The sequence below is a fragment of the Myotis yumanensis genome, unplaced genomic scaffold, assembly GCF_028538775.1.
Source record: "Myotis yumanensis isolate MYYU_CA2020_CCGP unplaced genomic scaffold, mMyoYum1.0.hap1 SCAF_8, whole genome shotgun sequence".
NCBI classification, from domain to species: domain Eukaryota; kingdom Metazoa; phylum Chordata; class Mammalia; order Chiroptera; family Vespertilionidae; genus Myotis; species Myotis yumanensis.
Window position 1 is genome coordinate 61533999 of NW_027223759.1, and position 26772 is coordinate 61560770.

At 43.4% G+C, this 26772-nt stretch overlaps 2 protein-coding genes and 2 pseudogenes across 3 annotated transcripts; 3 read left to right on the plus strand and 1 right to left on the minus strand.

Annotated features, from left to right (window-relative positions):
* Nucleotides 1-255: 255 nt before the first annotated feature.
* On the plus strand, nt 256-10002 carry RBM43 (RNA binding motif protein 43). Of its 2 annotated transcripts, XM_070423023.1 has the most exons (4): nt 474-564; nt 4239-4449; nt 5571-5656; nt 6437-10002. In XM_070423023.1, the coding sequence occupies exons 1-4, from the start codon at nt 562-564 to the stop codon at nt 7211-7213; spliced, it is 1077 nt and encodes a 358-aa protein (XP_070279124.1). In that variant the 5' UTR covers nt 474-561; the 3' UTR covers nt 7214-10002. The 2 variants fall into 2 exon arrangements, with proteins under 2 accessions (XP_070279123.1, XP_070279124.1); XM_070423022.1 differs by lacking the exon at nt 5571-5656 and having other exon boundaries at nt 256-564; nt 6483-10002.
* A 7399-nt stretch (nt 10003-17401) lies between these two features.
* On the minus strand, nt 17402-18772 carry LOC139015789 (F-box only protein 31 pseudogene; annotated as a pseudogene).
* A 1998-nt stretch (nt 18773-20770) lies between these two features.
* Nucleotides 20771-23732, plus strand: LOC139015324 (DNA topoisomerase 1-like). The gene is given in 2 exon segments (XM_070423025.1): nt 20771-22481; nt 22716-23732. Coding segments are annotated over 2 exon segments (2292 nt in total). The 5' UTR covers nt 20771-20808; the 3' UTR covers nt 23335-23732.
* Nucleotides 23733-24597: 865 nt separating this feature from the next.
* LOC139015791 (nuclear pore complex protein Nup50 pseudogene) lies at nt 24598-25827 on the plus strand (annotated as a pseudogene).
* Nucleotides 25828-26772: the final 945 nt, after the last annotated feature.

A 26772-nucleotide genomic window follows, 5' to 3' on the forward strand; every position in this document is an offset into this window, starting at 1 on the left:
AAGGGACCTCATGATTTTCAACTTGTATTTCTTAAGAGTAAAACTGAGCTTCTTCATATTGGCCTTTCTTCTTCGTGCTCTTTGACTTTGAAGCTGTGTACTGGGTCCCCTGGGTTCTCCTAGGTGCCAGACTGGGGTCCGAGTTTGGCGTGGTCAAGATGCGGAGCCCGCTGTTGGCAGGGATGCGCGTTTCCTCCTGCGCCCTGCACGCCTGGCGGGGGCCCGCGGCTGGCCGGGGGCGGACAGATGACGAAGAGGAGGCCGGAGGTGCTGTGGTGAGAAGAGGCTTGGGGAGGCGTAGGAAGGACGATCAGCTTCCATCGCGCCCCGGACTGACCCTGGGAATCCCCGAATTCCCGCGGGGGATCCTGGCTTCCCTCCCGCGTGGTTTCAAAAGTTGTGAAACTCCCGAGGGTCCCAGCGCATGGCCGCCCTGGTGTCGCGTGGTCTCCAAGGGAGCGGGGAAAGTAAAACCGAAACCTGCCTGCCGGCCCGCCCTGCCGCCCGCGCTCCGCTCCGTTCCGGCCCCGCCGACTGCCGAGTGCGCGTCTCTGCTCCGCCATGGCAAGTTGCTTTCGCTTCGGATTTTGCAGCGCAGGGTCGTTTCCGTGAGGTCGCTTCGGTCCTCTAGAAGGACGAGGAGCCTGGTGGGGGTGGGCGAGGGTCCCTAGAAGGACCAGGAGCCTGGTGGGGGCGGGCGAGGGTCCCTAGAGGGGCGGGGAGCATGGTGGGGGCCGGCGAGGGTCCCTAGAGGGGCGGGGAGCCTGGTGGGGGCGGGCGAGGGTCCCTAGAAGGACCAGGAGCCTGGTGGGTGTGGGCGAGGGTCCCTAGAAGGGCGGGGAGCCTGGTGGGGGCGGACGAGGGTCCCTAGAGGGGCGGGGAGCCTGGTGGGGGCGGTCGAGGGGGCAGGGACCGGGCAGGGGGAGAGCCAACTGCCCTGGGGCACCCCCGCCAGCAATCGTCGCCCTGCCTTTCTGCACCTGCCCGCGTGGAACTGCGCGCCTGAAATTCACAGCGGGCCGTGCTAGAGGCTCCGCTCCAAAGGGCGGGACGCGGCCCACCCCCCACCCCGTTCCCAGTGCCCCGTCGCCAGGGACACAGCTGTTCCGTCGGGGAGTCGCTTCACAGGCTGTGTTAGGACTTAACTGTTGTTCCCCATACCATCCCCCGCTTTGGTGAACAAGAGCGGAGGGAGTTACCTAGAAATGGAGGCCCCGGTTTCCTTTTGAAAAGGGCCAGTGAGGATTCCAGCCAAGGACGAAAGCTGGGAAGGCATCCAGATGGGTATCTTGTCTGCATTAGTGAGAATTCTCTCTTGTGGCTTAGTGCTTTCTCTAGACAAGGGCTCTGTGTTTTCACCTCCGGGCTAGCTAGCAAGAACAGTTAGCAAATTCAAGAGTCAGCCTTCCCGCAAGCGTTTGAAAGCAGTGGCAGGGCCCTGAATGCTCACTTAGAAATGCCAGGGTCCCGGAAGTGCCCAAGCAGTGTGAGATGCAAGTGTGGTTTTCTTTACTGCAGTGACAAGAAACAACTGTTTTTTAAAATACATTTTATTTATTTTATTATTTTTAAAAAATATATTTTATTGTTTTTTTTCAAAGAGGAAGAGAGAGGGATAGAGAGTTAGAAACATCGATGAAACATCGATCAGCTGCTTCCTGCACACCCCTTACTGGAGATGTGCCCGCAACCAAGGTACATGCCCTTGACTGGAATCGAACCCAGGACCCTTCAGTCTGCAGGCCAGCGCTCTAAACACTGAGCCAAACCGGTCAGGGCAACCACTGGTTTTAAGAAAAGAAATATAAACAGATGTTGTGAACGGATCTAATTATTTTACCCCAACTACTTACAAAAATAAACTCGATTTTTCTTTATATCTTTTTGGTTTCTGACACGATGGTCAGAAATCTCCTAAAATATATCACTGATACAGGGAAAATGCCATCACCTTAATACGTCTTGGCTAAGATGCTGCTCTTGTTTCAAAATCCTGTATCTCTGAGGTAACTCTAGAAAGAGCTCTCTCCAAAGACACCTCTTTTCCTTATGGGGATGGAAGAGATTAGTAGCTATCAGGGAGAAGTTCCTTTGATTTCAAAGATAAGTTAAATGTAGACACTTGGATAAAGAAATACACGGTGTGGTATTAGTGTTGAGGGCAGAGGTGAGGTGAGGTTTTCTGAGTTTAAATTGATTGAAAGTTTTTCTTTGACATTGACGAAGAGCAAAAGGGAAGTTAATTCACTAGTCATTTACCCATTGAAGTCGGTGTGGACTCTTATAGCCAGATGGATAGTAATGAAGACAAATCTCCTGTGAAGTAAAATTCCCTGAACATCTGACAAATCTCTTTTGTCATTTTTTCCCACTGCTAGGAAGACCTATTTTGGGATACTTACATCTTACCACTTGCAGCTAGGATGGAGGAACACGTTTACATATTTTTACTGTTCAGAAGCTGTTTTCCGCCATTAAATACCTCCCATCCCTGGTTAGAGGGCTCAGTTGGTTGGAGCATCGTCCTGTGCACCAAAAGGTTGCAGGTTCAATTCTGATTCCATCCCTGCTCTGGGCCAGTAGGTCTAGTAGATGTTTGTTTGTTTGTTTGTTTGCTTGTTTTTATTTCTTTCTCACTCCCTTCCTCTCTAAAAAAAATCAATAAAAACATATTCTCCGATGAGGATTAAAAAAATAAAATAAAAGTACTTTCCATAGTAATCAGTCAATAGGTTATTATGGGTTCCCTTTCCAAGAGATACTCCCTCTGTTTTATGTGTCTCAACATGAGCCATTTTCATCCCCAACACCTCCCCGCCCCCCCCGCCTTTTTAGAAAATGTTTTTATTGATTTCAGAGAGGAAGGGAGAGGGAGAGAGAGAGATAGAAACATCAATGATGAGAGAGAATCATTGATTGGTTGCCTCCTGCACACCCCCTACTGGGGATCGAGCCCACAAGCCAGGCATGTCCCCTTGGCCGGAATCGAACCTGGGACCCTTTAGTCCGCAGGCCAAGGCACTATCCACTGAGCCAAACCAGCTAGGGCTCCCCACCCCTTTTAAGGTGCCTTTGGGATGGACAGGACACTGTGTGTGTACTTAGACTATGAACTTGACCTGGGAGGTCAGAAGTAGTTTGCCTATCCCCAGTGAAGTCCTACTCTGAGTACAGAGTTCTTTCAACTGAGAGCTCACAATATCTCTGTGATCTGTTAACCATTACTCGGGCCCGTGAGACATGCTGTCCTTCCCGGGGGTAAGTTAGGAGGGATTATGTTTGAGCTCTGGTACAGTCAAGCTGTGAACCACCTATAAACCCTGGGCAGGGAAGCTTAGGGGTCCACTTCCCTAAATAGACTGGGGACACATTAAGACATTTAAATAGAAGCCCCTTAACTGGATAATACAACAAGTTCAAAGAGAGTGAGCCCAGGGAAGGATCTACTTGTAGCTGGCACTCTGTGCTCAGTGTGGTGGCAGGCTCTGCAATGGCAGATACGCTTAGTGGTTCAGTTCCATCTCACATAAGTTTTTGGAGGCAGGATTTACTCCATTGCAGTCCTAGTATTATTGCCAGGGTTTTATTTTTTTATGGTGATTTTTTCCTGATTCTGACAAAAAAGTAGGGGATGTGTTTCTTGTTGGCTTATGTATTTTGGATTCTACAATCAAAACATACAGCCATCTCCAAATGAACGTCTTTTCTGGTTAGCGTGGCTTTTTAAAAAAAATTTATTTTAGAGAGAGAGGGAGAAATAGAAATATCAATGATGAGAGAGAATCATCGATTGGCTGCCTGCTGCACACATCCACTGGGGGTCGAGCCCCAAAACCCAGGCATGTGCTCTGACCAGGAATCAAATGGTTCATAGGTCAAAGCTCAACCACTGGGCCGCACCGCCTCGGGCTAGCTTGACTATTTTTAAAATTAACATTTTAATTCAAATGTGTCTTTCTTGATCTTTTTCTTTGTGACTTCTGTTATTTTTAGGCATGTCTAAAATCAGACAAATATTAACGAATGTTTTCCATGTATAAAAAAATATCACTTTTTACATTTAACTCTCGATTTCTTGTGTGGACCCTATATTCTACCTATCTATCTATCTAAAGAATCTAATCATCTGCACTGGTACATTTGTTGAGTAAAATAGCCTCTTCTACTGGTATGTGATGTTGCCTATATGAAGTAGAATCTTACATATTTTAAAGAGCATCCTATTATTTCTCTTACAGGCATCAGTTTTGAATGTCAAGGAATCCAAAGCTTTTGAAAGAACGGTTGTAGTTGCTGGTCTGCCGGTTGGCCTTTTTAATGATCTATCACTGACCACATTAGTGAAGAGACATTTCCAAGATACCAAGAATGAAGGCGGGGTTGTTGAAAATGTGATATATCCAACAAGAACCAAGGGAGTTGCATATGTAACATTTAAAGAAAAAAAAGGTATTTCTAAATCAAATTTCTGTAATCTTAGAAATGTTTCTGTAATGAAATTAAAAATTGAATTTCATTAAAATGAGTCATGGGATTGGTGAAGTTTAAAGTAGCTTTTAAAAAACGTATTGTATTCTGGATATAAAAGTGGCACAATATTGCACCAGCAAGAATATATGTGGAAATTGCCGTGGCTGGTGTGGCTCAGGTGGTTGGGCATTGTCTCTGGCACTGAAAGATTTCTGGTTCAGTTTGCAGTCAGGGCACATGTCTGGGTTGCAGGCTCGATCCCCCCCAGGATGCAGCAGATCAATGTTTTGCTCTCGCATTGATGTTTCTCCCTCTCCCTGTCCCTTCCTCTCTATGTTCTCGGAGAAAAAAATTAGAAAGTGGTACATGGAGTGATGGTATCTAAAGCCATGGATCACCCAGGAGGTGGGTATAGGTTAGCAAAGAGTTTTGAGGCCTGAGATATAAGCATTCCAACATCTAGAAAATGGGAAGAAAAAGAGAATTAGCAGAGGAGACTGAGCAGGTCAGCCAATGAATAAGAGGAAAAGCAGACAGGGTGGTATCCTGGATTTGAGAAGGTGAAGTTTCCTGTGGCCATAATTAACAAAGTGGGAGATTAACTTTTAGGTGTTTATTTTCTAGTCATATATAACTATGTGTGTTTTTTAAAGTCTGATTAGGATCATATTTACACAAATGAATTTTAATGTATTAAAAGTAGAAGGGAAAACGATTTAAAAGTTGAATTTAGAAGAAAAATATAGAAAAAAAAAATCCCAGGCATTCTAACTAATAAAGTTGAACATCTCTATTATTATTATTATTATTTAAAACTATTTTTATTGATTTCAGAGAGGAAAGGAGAAGGGGAGAGAGAGAGAGAAACATCAATGATGAGAGAGAGTCATTGATCAGCTGCCCCCTGCACACCCCCTAATGAGGATCAAGCCCGCAACCCGGACATGTAACCTTGACTAGAATTGAACCCGGGACCATTCAGTCTCCAGGCTAACGCTCTATCCACTGAGCCAAACGAGCTAGGGCTCTATTATTATTAATTAAAATAATTATTAGCATATCAAGGCACAAACACTTCTGATGGCACTGTTTCCACTTAGTTGCAGAGAATGTCATCAGAAAAAAACACTGTCTAGCAGAGAAGGTTGGACCCATTCAACTCACAGTCTCTCATTTTAGTGAAAAGGTAAGGTGTGACGCTGAAGGCCTGCTGTTAGTCTTGGATCCTGTTTTTTTCTGCAAAGTGTTCCCTACGTAGGAGACACAAGTCACTGTTATCCCATGATTTGGAAAGAAAATGCAAACTCCTTAACCTGAGTCAGTGTTAAAGGCCAACCCTGTATCTTAAAATTTTTTGATTACTGCTTGGCCTCTTTTTATGTTTCCCATGAGATGCTTTTAAGGTGATAGTGAGCTTTTATGCTCTCATGGATGATGTCGGCTTTCTACCTAAAAACTTATTTTGGGAAAAAACAAAAACCCGTGAACATTAAAAAGAATCTTTGAAGATACAGAAAAGGAAGAAATCAGGTTAAAATCCAAAGCATTGGTTTAGACTTTATTTGGTAAGAAACCCAGGCTTCTGTGCAGTCATCTGATGAACTTGAAACTTGGGGGCTGTCTAGGGGGACCACTTTATCCACAGAGCAGAACCAGAACAGTGTATATCTATGGGTTCTACTTAAGACTTTGTTTCAAAAAAGCATTCTGCTGCTAAAAAATATTTAGCCAGCTCTGTTTTGGGGAATGCAGCGAGGGACTGTGAATCCCAAATTGGACATTGTGGGCTCCATGGGGTTGTGGGATCCCTTTGATGGGCTGCTATGGCGGAAGAAGCCAGTCTCTGTTAGGGAACTGGGGACTGGTTTAGGGTAACTGTTGCAGAGACAGCGGCAGAAAAAGATTGTGTTTATGCTGTCTGCTCCAGTAGGCAGTGCTTTTTTAATTTCTCTCACTTTAATTTTAGGTCTTGATCTCTGTAAATGCTATTCTTGATCTCTCTGTTTTTCGAGGTCCATTCTCTCTGGAAAGTCTGGTGAGGGACCTGAAAAAGAAAATTCCAAGTTTACGCTTCAGTCCTTTGGAACAAAATGGAAGAATCTCCGTTCACGGATCCTTTCTGGCTATCAAGAACCTCAAAGAAACTTTGCTATTTAAAGCAAGTTCTCTTTTAGAAAAAAACAGGAGTTGTATCAGTGAGGGGGAAAAGAGGAGTAGACAGAGCCCCAGAAGGAGTCTACCGAGAAGTAATAACTCTTTGGAGTCACCCAGGTCCTCAGTACCCGAGACGGCTAGACGTGGAGAGACTGCCAGATGTGGAGAGACGCTTGTTCTCGAAACAGATGTTTTTCTGTACCTGAAAAAGAATGGCTTTTATGAAAGTACTTTGAAAAAATTTCATGTGCTATGTCAGGAGAGAGTGGAAGGTGAAATCACCACAATTTGCATAAAAAATGCTCGAGATGGTTTGCGGCCAAACAATGAAAAACTTGTAAAAGAGTACCTTGAGAAATATTCACATGCCCTTCACTTTGAGCTTAGAAAAGAGACGTTTGATTTGGAAGGAAAGGAAAAGAGAGAGAGAGGAAATATTAGGTTGGCATGTGAACAACTAAGTTTGAGGTACCATCAGAAACTTCTGGTTAATTTTTATAAGACACACATTGATATTATAGGACCATCTTCTGACGTTTACTCATTTAAAAAAGAGCTCATGAAATTGATAAGGCAAACAGGTAGGTGATAGCATCTCAGCAATAGTGACGATAATGGCTGCTGCTTTGCCTTCCTGAGCAGTGAGGAGGCCATGCATGATGATAGCTTTACCCATCTTATCTCATTTAATCCTTGAGACCATCCTTCGTTAGAGTTATTGCTATCCTGTTATAGGGGAAGGAACTAGGATTTCGAGAGGTTAAAACACATGTCCGAGGTTATCTAGCTGGCAAGGAATGGGGCTGGAATTAAACCCAGTCTATGTGACTATAAAGGTAATATCTAAAGTATAAAACTTTGAAAAAAACCTCATTAAGCTTTGAAGAAATCTCACTTTCTCTGAAACCCCAAATTCTTAGAAAAGGAAGTATCTTTAATTCTAATATGGGAGAAGTTCAGATGATGATGATTATGCCATTGGCAATTTCTTAGCGTTCACAAAGTTTGGATTTATTCTAAATAGAATAAGGATGCTGGCAAGCCCTGGCCAGGTAGCTCAGTTGGTTAGTGCATCATCCAGATATATCAAGATTGTAGGTTTGATCCCCAGTTAGGGCACATACAGGAATCAACCAATGAATGCATGAATGGATAGAGCAACAAATCGATCTTTCTCTCCTCCTCCTTTCTCTCTAAAAATCAATTAAAAAAATTAAAGAAAATATGTTGGCAAAAGTCACTTGAGAAGCTACTTTCTCTCAAAGTCAATCAATAAATAAAGAATTTAAGAAAATAATGCTTGCAAAAGTCACTTGGGAAGTATTTCTGATGCAAGTTAAATTATTACTTAACTAAACCCCATTGATGCAAGACTACTAGACATGGAACATTTTTATCTAGACTAACTGCTTACATAAAATGTTGATTCTGTTATAATTATATAGATAGTGTAGCATCTTTATTCCTCCTTTTATAATTGTATTGTTAAAGCAACAACATTTGAGGAGTTAGATCATAGGTGATAAAAATAATAATATGGGTACTGGCACTATCAGAGGGAACACTTTGCAAAGTATATGATTGTCTAACCACTATGCTGTACTCCTAAAACCAATACAAAGTAATACTAAAAGCAAACTGTACTTGAGCAATAAAGTCAGTTTTCACATATGGAACTAAGAGGAAAAGAAATCAAATGAAACATTAATAAAAAAAAGAATAACAAACACTATTTGCCAGGCATAATTTTAAGGGCTTTACATATCTTCATTTGGTTCTGACAGCAACCCTATGATGTAGGTGCTGTGTTTATGTCCTTTTCACAGATGAGGAAACTGAAGTCTACTGATGTAATGTAACTTGTTTGTGCTCTTAATTACTGTACTGTGCTTCTCCCTTTTATAGAAGTAGTCTCCTACCGTTCTACTTAAAGAATTAAGAAATCAGAGAGGACAGAGGATTTGAAAGTTCTCTAGTGAAGAAGGGAAGCCAGGGCTCATAAGTCATTGAGTTGTATGACTACCCTGAATTTAACTTTGGGTTAAGCCAGTTTTAAGAGGCTGGGCCCCTGCAGAGACCCTCTTGGGATAATAAAATGTTTATATCTCACATAGCTCTAATAAACAATCATGCTTATGCCGATTGGAATTGTTTATATCAGAACAAATGAAGAAAAACCTTCATATGCTTTCATTTTTCTCAGCTATCTAAATCCCAAATATGTAAGTAATTCTTAATTCTTTAAACACAACATTTCATTTCTGTCTGAGTAAACACTTATCACGGGAAATTTGCTATTTATATTGAGTACCCAATAAAGTATCTTCAAGAAGTTTGTCTCAGTTTGGGTCCAATCAGGGGAGAGAAGGCACAGAATAATTCGAATAGGGAAAGTGTAATGTAATGTAAAGAGTTGCTAACTAGCCGAAACCTGTTTGGCTCAGTGGATGGAGCGTCGGCCTGCGGACTGAGGGGTCCCGGGTTCGATTCCGGTCGGGGGCATGTACCTTGGTTGTGGGCACATCCCCAGTGGGAGATGTGCAGGAGGCGGCTGATCGATGTTTCTCTCTCATAGATGTTTCTAGCTCTCTCTCTCTCTCCCTCCCTCTCTGTAAAAAATCAATAAAATTAAAAAAAAAAAGAGTTGCTAACTATAATAGGGCATTAAACTAATGAGGGATTGACTAGCAAGAAATAAAGAGAACTAAAAAATATAGAAATAAAAGATATAAGGAGCAGTTTAGATAGAGCAACCAAGGAGGAACTCCTCAGCCCTCCTCTGAGAGCCAGTCCTTGCTGAAGGGCTTGTACTAGGGGATCTTGCTGAAAATCCATCCTTTGGGGAGTATCTCACCAAGGGCACTCCATTACAAAATGGCTAAAGGGGCTGCTGGGGAGACCTTGTGTGCTAGGGGCTGAACACTGGAGAGGCTGCCCATGGTGCATACGCCTGATGGTGCATGCTTCAGAAACTGGTGCTGGGAGAGCTGGATTCTGGGTAGCCTGCCTATTGAATACACTGAAACAGTCTTTTCTTTTGCAATGTCTCTCTGGCGCCCTCTGCTGACAAACCTTAACATCCTGAAATATACAAAAGAAAAATCAAGGGACCAGATCTATTTTTATAGGGTATGCACATAAGATGAATTTAAAGCTGACTCAATAAATTAATAACTGGTAGAGTCATATTTGATACCTACAAGACTTTCATGATTACCAGATATTGAATACCAACAGAGTAGTCTTTTAACAAAGAACTGGATCAGAATAGTGAATCTCATTCCTCGATCTGATATAAATTAAATACTCATTGGACTTAAAGGAACTGGTATGGCATCTTCTGCTTGAGAAGATGATATATCTCAGGTGTTTTTACATATGGCTGCCCATTTCAGCACTCTTCTTATAATATGCTAGCTGTGTAACCAATTTTTATCTTTTTTTTTTTTATTGATTTTTTACAGAGAGGAAGGGAGAGGGACAGAGAGCCAGAAACATCAATGAGAGAGAAAAATCAATCAGCTGCCTCCTGCACGCCCCCCACTGGGGATGTGCCGCAACCAAGGTACATGCCCTTGACCGGAATCGAACCCAGGACCCTTGAGTCCGCAGGCCGATGCTCTATCCACTGAGCCAAACCGGTTTTGGCCCAATTTCTATCTTTAAAAAAACTTTCCCCCCCCCCCCCCAAGTGGAAGTGCTGATTTTTATTAAAATTTATTTTTGAATGTTACTGGTGCCCAGGCAAACGATGTGAATTCCGTCTTGTTGTCAAGCCTAACCCTGTTGTATGCCTGCCATTGAGAGAAAAACCTATCATTTAACTAGATAACAAGCTGATAGTTCTCAGAGGCTGCAGGTAGTGAAGAGAGCCATTATCAATGTTTAAAGGGATGCAGGAGTTTGAGATCATGATCTACAAAGGAGAAGAGTGGGAGAAAGGGCGCTTAGGTATCTGGGTAAGAAACTCATTCAGAAATTTTTGTTGATCTCATACTCTGGGACATTATTTTGCTGAGTTGGGAAGACAGCAGTGGGACATACGATAGAACTATTCACCGACTCCGTAGAAGTCTAGCAGAGAAGGGAGGCAAACAAGCCATTACAGCAGTGCTGGCTGTAGAAGTACTTGGTGTGGGGTGTGTGTATGTGTGTAATTCTTACCTAGTCATTTCCAATTTATTGGCATAATTCTCATACAAAAAGATAATGAGTATATGTTCAAGTTTTCTCTACCTTATTATTGAGGAGTAAACCAGCAGAATGACAAAACTGGTTCAAAAAGAACACAAGAAATGGAACTTAAAAGATGACTGGAGAAAAGCATGTTAGTAAAGATTGCTAACCTGGCAACAGAACAGGTCAATGTCCTGTAATGCTATAAAATTGTGATTTGGCCCCCATCGTGATTACCCACCTGGCACTTAGTTAAGGGGTTTTACGGATTTATTCCCTTCCTTAGTCCTATTAATCCCTAACTCCAGGGAAAAATCCCCACCTGGGGAAACCTTTCTCCGAGAGGTGACCTCGGTTAAAACACATAGCTTTAGGAAGGGGAGCAAACATATTAAGAACAGTATGCCGTTTGCCGGAAGAAGGATTGTTCCCAGGCTTAGGAACCCAACATTTGCCCCGTTGGATTTTGAAGTTGCTTGGGACTGGTGACTCCTTTGTTATTTCCACTTTCTCCCCTTTTAAATTGGCATACCTACATCGGTTATCCTATGTCTATCCCTCCATTTGGGGAGCAGGTAAATCATTTCTTGAGTTTCACAGGTTCACAGATAAAGACTAATTGTGCCTAAGGATTAGCCAGAGACTGACCAATACCTGATGAGATTTGGGACTTTTGAGCCGATGAGCTTTTAGACTGAGTTGATGCTGTAATGGACTGACATCTTTGGAAATGTTGGGATGGGGGAGAATGTATTTTACATGTGGGAGAGAAGTAGATCTTTGGGAGACAAAAAGTAGACTGCAGTAGGTAGAATAATAGTCCCAATGATGTCCATATCCTAGTCCCCAAAACTTCTGAATATGTTATTTTATATAGCAAAAGTGACTTTGCAGATATGACTATATTAAGGATCTCAATGTGTAGGGATTAACTTGATGGGTCTATTATAAGGGTTAAGCAGCAATAAAAACTAATACAAGTGACCACCAAAGACACTTTTTTTAACATACCCTGGGTCCATAGGAGATATGCATATATATAATATATATGATAGATATACATGTATACCATACATACATAAGCATATATATCATGTATACTAATCCATGATAATTTGTATGTTTCAAAATATTTTTCCGTCTGTGACCTGTCTTGTCATTTCATGTTGTTTATTATTAAACAGAACCTTAAAATTAAAAAAAATAAAGTATAGCTATAGCCCTAAAAAAATAAAAAATAAAATTCCAACCAAGGTCTTTGCATCCTCAACAAATAACTATTGTTCTTTTGAGGAACAACTTTTGGTCTTCTTTTGATTCAAATTTGGCAAATAAAGTTTTTCCCTCATAATGAAGCAATAGGCTTGGAACATCAGGCAACATTCAAAATTACTTCTTCCCAGGAAACAAGCAGTAAGAGTCCCCTCTTCTGACACTTTAGTGTCCAGACTGAGAAATTCCATGGAGACAAGGACACAGGTCAGCAATTCCCTCCCCAAAGTTCCTACCTCCTGATCTACAGAAAAACAGCAGGAACTGGATCAGAAGGGGCAAAGCTGATCATTGTGTTCCTTTGCGTTGTGGAGAACTAGGCACAAAATAAGCCTCCTGGTCATGCCCATAGGGGTCCTGCTCCCAGGGACTTCTGAAGAGCCAGGGATCCAGACTCTCAGAGAGCAATTCCAGTTGAAAAGCCAAGATAAAAACGGGTCACTCAGCCCTAGCTGGTTTGGCTCAGTGGCTAGAGCATCGGCCTGCGGACTGAAGGGTCCCAGGTCCGATTCCAGTCAAGGGCACATGCCTGGGTTGTGGGCCCCATCCCCAGGAAGGGATGTGCAGGAGGTGGCGGATCCGTGATTCTCTAGCATCATTGATGTTTCTATCTCTCTCTCCCCTCTCCCTTCCTCTCTGAAATCAATAAGAATATATTTTAAAACAAAATAAAATAAAATACCCTGGATATGAGAGTTTTGTGTGAAATAGTAGTGTGAGATCAATTAATTGCTGAGTCACATATTTTCATAGAACCAACTTTAAATAGTAAAACATTAAAATTGAATGTAACATGAAGAGAACACAATATTGATTAATAGATTACATCTGGCTAGAGAGCCCTTATAGATCTGAGACTGCAGTTTTTTTTTAATTTTTTCCTTTTTTTTAATTGCTTAAAGTATTACAAAGAGTATTACATATGTCTCCTTTGTTTCCCCCGCCCTTGACAATCCCCTGGCCTACCCTACCCGCCCCAGTGTCTTATGTCCATTGGTTATGCTCATATGCATGCATACAAGTCCTTCGGTTGATCTCTTACCCCCAGCCCCCTTCCTGCCCCCCAACCCTCCCCGGCCTTCCCGCTGTAGTTTGACAGTCTGTTTGAGGCAGCTCTGCCTCTGTATCTATTTTTGTTCATAAGTTTATAATGGTCTTTATTATCCATAAATGAGTGAGATCATGTGGTATTTTTCCTTCATTGACTGGCTTATTTCACTTAGCATAATGCTCTCCAGTTCCATCCATGCCGTTGCAAATGATAGGAGTTCCTTCTTTTTTACAGCAGCATAGTATTCCATCGGGTAGATGTATCACAGTTTTCTAATCCATTCATCTACTTATGGGCACTTAGGCTGTTTCCACATCTTAGCTATGGTGAATTGTGCTGCTATGAACATAGGGGTGCATATATCCTTTCTGACTGGTGTTTCTGGTTTCTTGGGATATATTCCTAGAAATGGGATCACAGGGTCAAATGGGAGTTCTATTTTTAGTTTTCTGAGGAAACTCCATACTGTTTTCCATAGTGGCTGCACCAGTCTTCATTCCCACCAGCAGTGCACGAGGGTTCCTTTTTCTCCACATCCTCTCCAACACTTGTCGTTTGTTGATTTGTTGATGATAGCCAGTCTGACAGGTGTGAGATGGTACCTCATTGTTGTTTTGATTTGCATCTCTCAGATGATTAGTGACTTTGAGCATGTTTTCATATGTCTCTTGGCTTTCTGAATGTACTCTTTTGAAAGGTGTCTATTTAGGTCCTTTGCCCATTTTTTGATTGGATTGTTTATCTTCCTTTTGTTGAGTTGTATGAGTTCCCTATAAATGTTGGAGATTAAACCCTTATCAGTGATAACATTTTCCCATGTAATTTTCAGGAAGTTTTAATTCTTTGCTTTTCACATATATGTCTGTGATTCATTTGGAATGAATGTTTATATATATGGTGTGAGATAGAGATCAACATTTCCCATCCCAGTTGATTTATGACCATTTATTGATAATCTCTTTCTGCACAGTATTGCAGTGATACCTTTATCATAAATTGGGTGACTATATGTGTCTAGGCACATTTATGGACTAATTTTTTCCCATTGGCCTATTTGTCTATTCTTGTACCAATACGATATTTTGATTTCTATAGCCTTATAGTACATCTTGATATCTGTTCTTCAACTTTGTTTCTTTTCTTAAAGATAATCTTGGCTATTTTATAATCAGATTTTTTAAAGTAAACCTTTGTTGTTCAGATTATTACAGTTATTCCTCTTTTTTCCTCCCATAGCTCCCCTCCACTTGGTTCCCACGCCACCCTCTGCCCTCACCCCTGCCAATGTCCTCATCCATAGGTGCACGATTTTTGTCCAGTCTCTTCCTGCATCCCCCATACCCCTTTCCTCCCCAAGAATAGTCAGTTCACTCCCTGTCTATGCCCCTGATTCTATTATAATCACCAGTTCATTCTGTTCATCAGATTATTCACTTGATTTTCAGACTCACTTGTTGATAGATGTGTATTTGTTGTTCATAATTTGTATCTTTACCTTTTTCTTCTTCTTCCTCTTCTTAAAGGATACCTTTCAGCATTTCATATAATACTGTTTTGGTGGTGATGAACTCCTTTAGCTTTTCCTTATCTGTGAAGCTCTTTATCTGACCTTCAATTCTGAATGATAGCTTTGCTGAATAAAGTAATCTCGGTTGTAGGTTCTTGGCATTCATCACTTTGAATATTTTTTGCCACTCCCTTCTGGCCTGCAAAGTTTCTGTTGAGAAATCAGCTGACAGTCGTATGGGTACTCCCTTGTAGGCAACTGACTGTTTTTCTCTTGCTGCTTTTAAGATTCTCTCTTTGTCTTTTGCTCTTGGCATTTAAATTATGATATGTCTTGGTGTGGTCCTCTTTGGATTCCTTTTGTTTGGGGTTCTCTGTGCTTCCTGGACTTGTAAGTCTATTTCTTTCACCAGGTAGGGGAAGTTTTCTGTCATTATTTCTTCAAATAGGTTTGCAATATCTTGCTCTCTCTCTTCTTCTGGCACCCCTATAATTCGGATGTTGGTAGGCTTGAAGCTGTCCCAGAGGCTTCTTACACTATCTTGATATTTTTGTATTCTTTTTTGTTTTGCTTTTCTGGTTGGGTGTTTTTTGCTTCTTCGTATTTCAAATCTTTGACTTGATTCTTGCGATCCTCTAGTCTGCTGTTGGAACTCTGCATAATATCCTTTATTTCAGTCAGTGTATGCTTAATTTCTAGTTGGTCCTTTTTCATAACCTCCAGGGTCTCACTAGATTTCTTGAGGGTCTCACTAAATTTATCGGCAGTCTCACCAGACTTTTTGAGGGTCTTACTAAATTTATTGGCGGTTTCTAGAAAGTTCTTGAAAAACCTTAAAAGTTTTGAACTCTGTATCCAGTAGTTTGCTTTCCTCCATTTCTGTCATTGGTGTCCTGTTTCTTTGTCACCACATTTTTTATGCTTTCCTGTGTTGATAGAGTGGCTTTTTGTGCTAGGTGTCCTATAGGGCCCAGTGGCTCAGCCTCCCCAGTTACCTGAGGAGGACACTCTTGGTGCACCCCTTTGTGGTCTTTGTGCACAGTCTTGTTGTAGTTAAGCCTTGATCGTTGTAGGTATCACTGGGAGGAATTGACCTCCAGGCCAATTGGCTGTGAGAATCAGCTGTGTCTGCAGTGGGAGAACTTCTGTGCTGGATACACCCCTCCGGGGCAAGACTTGCTTCAGTGGGGCTTTGGTGCTCACTGAGTCTGCCCCCTGAGTGTGTCCTTTATGGATCCAAGGGGTTGCAATCTGGATGGTCCCACTCTGACCACCTGGCACACTGGTTCCTGGATCTCTAAGGAAGTGCTAATCTAGCCTCTTCCTGGGGCTACCTAGTAGGAGCTTAGCTGTGAAGCAATGAGAGTTGCCCTGGGGCCTTGGGCCAGCTGCAGTTTGTTAGGTAATTTGCAGATAGCAAAGGGCCAGGCCTTTCATATGCAAAAGCCTTTTGCCAGGCCCACAGCTTGGGCGGGGCAGGGCGCAGGTCCGGGGGGATCAACAGGGGATCAACAGGGCAGGCAGAGCAAGCAGTTATGGCTGCTCTCAGTCCTGCCCTCAGAGGGCCCCCTTCTCAGTGTCCTGGCAATCGCTGCAAGCACCTCTGAGAGAAAGCTGCCCTCGAGTTCCAACCTATGCCAGACAGTGCAGTTTCTCCCGTATGAGTCTGGGTCCCCAGAGACTCGCCTGGAACTGGAGCTCAGAGCTTCATACTCCCTACCGATTGAAAAAGACAACTGTGTCCTCAGCCGCCAGCCCTCTCCGTGTGCACCTCCAACCTCTGTACTGTACTTCTGCACCGCACCTCCTCTGAGTCTCGGTATGCTTTTCTCTTTCCTTCTAGTTGTAGAATTTCCACTCAGACAGCCTTCCCGTGGTTCTGGATGATGTCCATTCCATCTTTTAGTTGTGTTCTTGAAGTCTATAATCAGGTTTTTAATTGCCCCCTACTCTGCTGCTACTTGCTAGTATTTTGACTAGGGCTACTATTAATCTATAGATCAATTTGAAGAAAATATAAAATCTTCTAAACCATGCACCTTGTACTTTTTGCAAGGAGGTCTGGCTCATCTTTCTGGTTAGATTTATACCTAGGTATTTGATGTTTTCTGATGCTAATGTAAATTATTTATTATAAAGGTTTAATTTTTTATTATTTAATGCTCATATAGAAATTTATTGCTCATATAGAAATACTGACCCTGTATCTTGTGACTTTGCTAAATTCTTTTGTTATTTCTGTTTACCTTCAGATATGTAATTTTGGATATTCTATGTAGTAAGTTTATTTTAAATTTCCTATGGGTTGTATTTCTGTAATCTAAGGAAATATGCCTTTCAACAGTCCTGGAAACATTTCTGTCTCTCTTTTAGTTGAATATAGTTCCACCATTTTCTTAATTTTAAATTTCTCTCTCTCTCTCTTTCTCGTGCTTTAATTATGTTCAATTTGTAACAAGGAAATTGGGGGTCACCACAACATGAGGAACAGTATTAATGGGTCACAGCTTTAGGAAGGTTGAGATCACTGGTCTAAGGTTTATTTCTACCTCAATTGCTGGCTCCTACCCAGCCTGGCCCTGGTCTGGGCTTGGGCAGGAGGCATACAACGGATGTGTTTCTCTCACATGGATTATTTCTGTCTTCCCCTCTCTCCCCCACTCTCTCTAAACATCAATGGGAAAATATCCTCAGGTGAGGATTAAAAAAACAAACAAAGGTGGGTAACCTGGTCAGAAGGTCAAATCTTCAAAGTGCATGCAAACTGCTCCTCACAGAGGTCTGGACTGAATGTTCGAGAGCATGTCCAGGAAGGCCTGCCCAGATGGTGCCTCCACATTCTGGAAGGTGTTCTGGACTCTGCTGAACAGGATGAAGTATTTCGCCTCCATCCAGATGAACCCGAAGTGGTTCTCATCGAACAGGATGAAGACTAAAGGGAGGTGCATGGGGTCGTCGAAGCCAGGTAAGTTAAAAGTTTCCACGCCATAGAAACACATCCTGCAGGTTCGAGGGTAGTCCTGGTTAAATGAGTGCATGCCCACAGGCAGAACAAACGGAACAGGCTGCTCCTCTGAAGCCCTGGACTCCCCGACGCTGGGCTGGGCAGGGCTCTGGCAGCCATGACCCTCGCTTTCCTCAGTCCCGTCTTCTTGCTGCTGCTGCTCCTGGATCACTTGCTTCTTAATCTCCTGGACCACGCAGGAGAGCTCATTGAAGTTGCGGAAGAACTCGCCATCTCGAAGATGGATGTGGCGCATGAGGTGGATCTCTAACATCCAGATCAAGTCTCCCCTGATCTCCCTTACCCTGGCATACTTCCCATGGAAGCTGAGCATGGCAATCTTTCTACGGAAGCCATCGTATTTGCTGTGGAAGAGGCCTGGTCTGATGAGGTCGTCCGGGTGGCGTGGCGGGAGGTAGAGGCGACGGTAGGTCAGGCAGTCATACAGCCGTTTGTCCTTCCGCACCAGCACCTGCCCCCGTTCTCCCCTAAGCCGCGTTGGTAAATCCGTTCGGTGGTCTCTCTTGATCCACTGGATGCTGAACCTGTCCTTCCGAATCTGCATGTGGCAGCTGTGGGAAAAGCTGTAGAAGTCGTCCATGTACTCCAAAGTGGCTGATTTCTTCTCTGTCAGGCGAATTCTAAACGAGGGCTTGAATTGCATTGGGTCATCCACATTGGTGTTAAGGCAAGGCCTGTTCATCCAACCAGTAATACATAAGCCATCCACCGCTACATACAGCAGTCTTCTATAGTCATCATCTGGCTGCCACAATCCCAAAATATTTCTGTATGGATGGAACAGCTTCGAATAGACTTCTCGATAAGACATACCTATCGTCTCCAGATTCTGCAAGGTTTCACGAACGCCATACTCCTCCCGGCAGCGCCGTCTCCAGATGCTGTCGATGTGCAGGATGTGGTGGAATTTGGTGCAGGGCTGGGCCAGGCAGGGCAGGTCGGTGCCGGGGAGCAAGGCGAAGATCTCCACTAGCAGCTCGGGAGGCAGGTCCTGCAGGGAGCAGCGCAGGGGCGGCATGGGACTCATGATTCCTCCACTCCCCGCACAGCACCGCACTGCCGCGGCCTCCTCAAGGTGCTTTTCTGCCAGGGCCGGCTTGCCCTCGGCCGCTGCCATCTTAGCTGGCCCTGGTACTCCTGAAGACACCACTTGCCCTTGGCTGCTGTCGTCACAGCTGGGCTCTGGCACTCGTGAAGATACCGCTTGTCCTCGGCCACTGCTGTCTCAGGTGGGCCCTGGTGTTGGGGTCCAACCCCAGCAGGTCCAGGGGTCCCCAAAGGTGTGAATGGAGTCGGCGAAGAAGGAATGACACAGAGACAGCCTTCAGTTGATCAGCAGCCTAGCCAGGATCTCTAGCCATGATCTCCAGCCAAGATCTCCAGCCAAGTTCTGGTGTTTATTGTCTTGTTACATCTGTATTTATACCAGTTGATTTTAAACCTGTCAATTTCTATTGCAAAGGTTAGGGCGTTTCTTATCTCCATTCCAGGGAGTAAAGATTATGTAGCTTAAGCGTGATTGTTTGTAGTTAAAGTGATTAACTACCCGCTGGCACTTAGTTAAGGGGTTTTATTCCCTCCCTAACTTCAGGGAAAAATCCCTACTTGGGGAAACAACCTTTCTCAGAGAGGTGACCTTGGTTAAAACACATAACGCAAGGGGGGCAAACATATTAAGAACAGTATGCTATATACGCCAGGTTCCTTGAAACATATGCTGTGCAGATGTTTCTTTTCTGCAATGACTGTGTCAAGCAGCAAGGATGGACTGGCTTTCGGCAAATTCCCCCTTCCCCCTTTTATATTTTTTAAATGATAGCGCATGCAAATCAGTGGCCACCTCTCAGATTGGGCCGTTTAAAACTCGGAAGAAGACTGGCAAGCAATGACAGTGAACATAGCTATAAACATGGTGGATGGAGCGCACAAAGAGCCCCGTTCCTGTAGAAGGTTGCCAGCCTCTTCAGTCAAGGGATTTCAGCTGTCCCCAAGTTGTTGGTTTGATTGTCTTTGTTGGTCTGGCTAGCGGGCGGTGTCACTGGCGACAGGCTTCCCGAAGCTGCGAGTTGAAGGGCAGCCTGGTCCTTTGCCGGAAGGCAGTCCATCTTTACTGCTTGACACATTCGCTGCAGGGAAGAAACACCTGCACAGCAAATGTTTCAAGGGACCTGGTGTATATGGCATACTGTTCTTTTTTATATATATACTTTTATTATTATTTATTTATTTATTTAAAAAGATTTTTATTTCTTAAAGTATTACAAAGAGCATTACATACATCTCCTCCCCCTCTTGACTTTCCCCCTGGCCTCCCCTACCCCCCAATGTTTTGTGTCCATTGGTTATTCTTATAGGCATAGTGTTTTTAATATGTTTGCTCCCCTTCTTAGCACTGTGTTTTAACCAAGGTCACCTCTCCGAGAAAGGTTGTTTCCCCAGTTGGGGATTTTTCCCTGGAGTTAGGGAGGGAATAAAACCCCTTAACTAAGTGCCAGGTGGGTAATTAATCACTTTAACTATGAACAATCATGCTAAAGCTACATAATCTTTACTTAGGATAATCTCCTTCAGTTACTTCCTTGTAGCTTAATAGAACAATAGAGTAACCTTGGAATGGAGAAAAGAAACACCCTAACCTTTGGAATAGAAGGATAAGATTAAAATCAACTGGTATAAATACAGATATAACAAGACAATGAACACCAGAACTTGGCTGGAGATTGTGGCTAGAGATCCTGGCTAGGCTGCTGATCAACTGAAGGCTGTCTCTGTGTCATTCCTTCTTCACCGACTCCGTCCACACCTTTGGGAACCCCTGGACCTGCTGGGGTTGGACCGCAATATCTGGCACCCAACGTGGGGCAAATCCCAGGGCCACTGCCCCGGAGCTTCGAAAAAATGGCCAAAAGAGAAATGTGAACTTAGACTGTTACACAATTGCTGGGGTCTGCTCTCGCCGCCACCCAGCAGTCTGAGCATCGCCACCGCTGCAGCCTCAGCGTTCCTGGAGGCTCAGACCCTTTGCCCCCGCCCTCGCTTACCCGCGCCTCCAGGAGCCTCTGAGAGCCCCCCTTCCACCCGCACAGGCTGGTCCTGACTGCCTGCGTCTCCTCGGGCCCCTTGCTGCCCACAGCGCTCACCGATAGGGCCGAAATGAGTGGGGACCATCTGCACAACGATTCCCAGATCGAAGTGGATTTCCGATTGAATGATTCTCATAAACACAAAGATCGGGAACATGGGCACAAAGAGCACAAGAAGGACAAGGAGAAGGACCGAGAAAAGTCCACACATAGCAACAGTGAACATAAAGATTCTGAAAAGAAACACAAAGAGAAGGAAAAAACCAAGCACAAAGATGGAAGTTCAGAAAAACCTAAAGACAAACATAAAGACAGAGACAAGGAAAAACTAAAGGAGGAAAAGGTTAGAGCCTCTGGGGATGCAAAAGTAAAGAAGGAGAAGGAAAATGGCTTCTTGAGTCCACCATGAATTAAAGATAAACCTGAAGATGATGGCTGTTTTTCTCCTCCTAAAGAAGATATTAAGCCATTGAAGAGACCTCAAGATGAGGATGATGCTGATTTTAAACCTAAGAAAATTAAAAGAGAAGATATCAAGAAAGAGAAGAAATGAAAACTAGAGGAAGAAGAGGACAGTAAATTGAAAAAGCCCAAGAATAAAGATAAAGATAAAAGAGTTCCTGAGCCAGATAGCAAGAAAAAGAAGGCAAAGAAAGAAGAGGAGCAGAAGTGGAAATGGTGGGAAGAAGAGCGTTATCCTGCGGGCATCAAGTGGAAATTCCTAGAACATAAAGGTCCTGTATTTGCTTCACCATATGAGCCTCTTCCAGAGAGTGTCAGGTTTTACTGTGATGGTAAAGTCATGAAGCTGAGCCCCAAAGCAGAAGAAGTAGCTACGTTCTTTGCAAAAATACTCGACCATGAATATACTACTAAGGAAATATTTAGGAAAAATTTCTTTAAAGACCGGAGAAAGGAAATGACTAATGAAGAGAAGAATATTATCACCAACCTAAGCAAATGTGATTTTACGCAGATGAGCCAGTATTTCAAAGCCCAGTCAGAAGCTCGGAAACAGATGAGCAAGGAAGAGAAACTGAAAATCAAAGAGGAGAATGAAAAAATACTGAAAGAATATGGTTTCTGTATTATGGATAACCACAGAGAGAGAATTGCCAACTTCAAGATAGAACCGCCTGGACTTTTCCGTGGCCGTGGCAACCACCCCAAGATGGGCATGCTGAAGAGACGGACCATGCCTGAGGACATAATCATAAACTGTAGCAAAGATGCCAAGGTTCCTTCTCCTCCTCCAGGTCATAAATGGAAAGAAGTCCGACATGATAATAAGGTTACTTGGCTGGTCTCCTGGACAGAGAACATCCAGGGTTCCATTAAATATATCATGTTGAACCCCAGTTCAAGAATTAAGGGTGAGAAAGACTGGCAGAAATACGAGACCACTCGGAGGCTGAAGAAGTGTGTGGACAAGATCCGGAACCAGTATCGAGAAGACTTGAAGTCCAAAGAGATGAAAGTCAGGCAGAGAGCTGTTGCTCTGTACTTCATCGACAAGCTTGCTCTGAGAGCAGGCAATGAGAAAGAGGAAGGAGAAACAGCGGACACTGTGGATTGCTGCTCGCTGCGCGTGGAGCATATCAATCTGCACCCGGAGTTGGATGGCCAGGAATATGTGGTCGAGTTTGACTTCCTTGGGAAGGACTCAATCAGATACTATAACAAAGTCCCTGTTGAGAAACGAGTTTTTAAGAACTTACAACTATTTATGGAGAACAAACAGCCTGGGGATGATCTCTTTTTTTTTAAAAAATATATTTTATTGATTTTTTACAGAGAGGAAGGGAGAGGGATAGAGAGTTTGAAACATCGATGAGAGAGAAACATCGATCAGCTGCCTCCTGCACACTCCCCACTGGGGATGTGCCCGCAACCAAGGTACATGCCCTTGACCTGAATCGAACCCGGGACCCTTGAGTCTGCATGCCGATGCTCTATCCACTGAGCCAAACCGGCCAGGGCGGATGATCTTTTTGATAGACTCAATACCGCTATTTTAAATAAGCATCTTCAGGATCTCATGGAGGGCTTGACTGCCCAGATGTTCCGTACCTACAATGCCTCCATGACGCTACAGCAGGAGCTAAAAGAACTCACAGCCCCAGATGAGAACATCCCAGCAAAAATCCTATCTTATAACTGTGCCAACCGAGCTGTTACAATTCTTTGTAACCATCAGAGGGCACCACCAAAAACTTTTGAGAAGTCCATGATGAACTTGCAATCTAAGATTGATGCCAAGAAGGAACAGCTAGCAGATGCTCCGAGAGACCTGAAAAGTGCTAAAGCTGATGCCAAGGTCATGAAGGATGCAAAGACCAAAACGGTGGTAGAGTCAAAGAAGAAGGCTGTGCAGAGACTGGAGGAACAGTTGATGAAGCCTGAAGTTCAGGCCACAGACCGAGAGGAGAATAAACAGATTGCGTTGGGAACCTCCAAACTCAATTATCTGGACCCAAGGATCTCAGTGGCTTGGTGCAAGAAGTGGGGGGTCCCAATTGAGAAAATTTACAACAAAACCCAGCGGGAGAAGTTTGCCTGGGCTATCGACATGGCTGACGAGGACTATGAGTTCTAGCCAGTCTTGAGCAGTTCTGTGAAAAGGAACAGTGTGGTTTGGAGAAGATGGATAAACTGTGAGCCTCGCTTGCCCTCACACCTGATGGGGGAGAGGCAGCAAGTCTTAACAAACCAACATCTTTGAGAAAAGATAAACCTGAAGATATTATAAGGGAGAGCTGAGCCAGTTGTCCTATGGACAACTTAATTAAAAATATTTCAGATATCAAAATTATAGCTGTATGATTTGTTTTGAATTTTGTTTTTATTTTCAAGAGGGCAAGTGGATGGGAATTTGTCAGAGTTCTGCCAGGCAAATTCACGGTTTCACTGACACATTTGGATTCTCTTAGCTACTGTATACAAAATCCGATTACATTGGTGCATTTTTACAGTTAAGGTTTTGCAATAACTTGTATATTTTAATAGAAATGAATTCCTAAACTCCCTCCCCTCTCCCTGATTTCAGGAATTTAAAATTAAGTGGAACAAAAACCCGGCGCACCTGTTAAGAGTTGTCAATATCGCCCTAACCGGTTTGGCTCAGTGGATAGAACATCGGGCTGCGGACTCAAGGGTCCCGGGTTCGATTCCTTGGTTGCGGGCACATCCCCAGTGGGGAGTGTGCAGGAGGCAGCTGATCGATGTTTCTCTCTCATCAGTGTTTCTAACTCTCTGTCCCTCTCCCTTCCTCTCTGTAAAAAATCAATAAAATATATTTCTAAAAAAAGAGTTGTCAATATCTGTTGTCATGGGAATCAATTTTCATTAAACTTGAAGCAGTTGTGACATCGGCAGTGTTTTGGTTCAGACACCTGTTCACAGAAAAGCATGATGGGAAAATATTTCCTGACTTGAGTGTTTCTTTCTTTTATTTTTTTATTTATTTTTATTTTTTAGAGTGTTTCTTTTTAAATGTGAATTTTTATTTCTTTTAAATTATTTTAAAATATTTAAACCTTTTTCTTGATCTTAAAGATCATGTAAATTGGGGTCAGGGAGGGATGAGGGGTGACGTGAGTCTAAGGATAATGAAATAATCAGTGACTGAAACCATTTTCCCATCATCCTTTGTTGTGAGCATTTTCTGTATCCTTACAGATAACATCTTTTTTCATTTTAAACCCCAGTCTTTCACCTGAAAGATTTTATCATACAAAAAGTGTCACAGGTCAATAAGTCTAGAGGAAATGAGTATTTGGTCCAAAAAATGAAAAATAATCAAGATTTTAGGGCTTTTATTTTTGTAATTGTGTAAAAAAAAAATGGAAAAAAAGAACACATAAAAAGCAGAATTTTAATGTGAAAACATTTTTTGCTATAATCATTAGTTTTAGAGGCAATGTTAGTTTAGTGTGCGTGCAGAGTCCATTTCCCACATCTCTCCTCAAGTATCTTCTATTTTTATCATGAATTCCCTTTTAATCAACTGTAGGTTATTTAAAATAAATTCCTACAACCTAACAGAAAAAAGAAATGGCCAAAAGAATTGCTGAGAAGGAACTGACAGATAGGAATTGGGATCCAGAAGATGAAGTCGAAGAGGTGGGAACATCCTGAGTGGCCAGTGTGGAAGTCTTAAAGAATAGAGCCATAAAGAAAGCAAAGTGTAGAAATGTTGGATGTGAATCTGATGATGGAGGGGCCTTTAAAGGCTTTAAAGGGCTGGTGGCACCTTCTGGAGGAGGAGGATTTTCTGGATTCGGTGCTTGTGTTGGAGGGAAGCCTTTGGAAGGACTGTCCAATGGAAACAGCATGACAGGTGCCCCGCCCTTCTCCAGTGCTAGAGCTGCCACTGAGACCAAGGTGGCCTTTGGATCTGTTGCTGCAAATGGTCCCGCCTCCTTGGTTGATAATAAGATTTCAAACCCCAAAAGGAATGGTGACAGTCAGCAGTCCTCTGGTCTTGCCTTGAGCTCCACTCACCAAGGGAACGCCTACCACAAGCAACTGGCGGCCTTGAACTGTTGCGTGCCTGACTGGATCGTGAAGCATGTGAACGCGAACCCACTGTGCGATCTGACACCTGTCTTTAAAGACTTTGAGAACTACGTAGTGGGCATTGAGCAGCAGCTTGGTGACAGCGAGAGCAGCGACTCTGAAAGGAAACCTAGCAAAATGTCACTCTATAAAGACCATTATAAACTTATGAACAAAAATAGATACAGAGGCAGAGCAGCCTGGAACAGACTGTCAAACTACAGCGGGAAGACCGGGCGGGTTGGGGGGCAGGAGGGGAGGGTAAGAGATCAACCGAAGGACTTGTATGCATGGATATAAGCATAACCAATGGACATAAGACACTGGGGGGTAGGGGAGGCCAGGAGATTGTCAAGGGCAGGGAAAAAAAGGAGACATATATAATACTCTTTGTAATACTTTAAGCAATAAAACAATTTAAAAAATGTCACTCGACTCACAGTCTCCCTCCCTATTTGGTTCAACAAAGTCACAGCAAGAGTCAACATTTATTCTAATGTTTTTCTTACCTAGGAATACCAAGGGCACTTAAAACAGACAATGAGCCTGCCTATACCTCTAGAGCAGTTAAAAACTTATGTTCTACATTCGGCATCGCACATGCTACAGGAATACCCTACAATCCTCAAGGCCAAGCAATAGTAGAAAGGGCTCACCAAACTTTAAAAACACAAATTAAAAAATTTCAAGAAAATGAGTTTAAATATTCCTCTCCTCATCATGTTCTACAACATACTCTATTTGTAATTAATATACTAAATGTAGATTCTGAGGGAAATTCCCCAGACATTGGAACCCTGATCTAACTAAACCTAAAGCCCTCGTCAAATGGAGAGACTTGCTTACAGGAGCCTGGAAGGGACGTGATGTACTTTTAACCTGGGGGAGAGGATATGCTTGTCTATTTCCACAGGACGCAGACTCACCTGTGTGGATTCCAGACCATCTAGTCCGACCTTATGTCTCACCCGCCTCCATCTCTGCCTAACCCTCCTCCTCCCCGGTATCATCCATATGGGCCGACCCAGAGGGCACAGCTGACTCCTCCCCAGACACTGACACCACCATCAAGCATGGCCCTGATGGACCCTTTGATCCAGCCCTTCAATGTGCTGACGCTTCGGGAAGCCTGTCGCCAATGACGCCGCCTGCTAGCGAGATCAACAAGGACAACCAAACCCCCGACTTGAGGACAGCTGAAATCCCTTGACTGAAGAGGCCAGCAACCTTCCACAGGAACAAGGCTCTGTGTGCACTCCATCCACTATGTTTATTGCTATGCTCCCTATCATTGCTTGTCAGTCTTCTTCCGAGTCTTAAACAACCCAATCTGAGAGGTGGCCGCTGATTTACATGCGCTATCATTTAAAAAATGGGGAATTTGCCGGAATCCAGTCCATCCTTGCTGCTTCACATAGTCTCTGCAGGGAAGGAACATCTGCACAGCATATGTTTCAAGGGACCTGGAGTATATGGC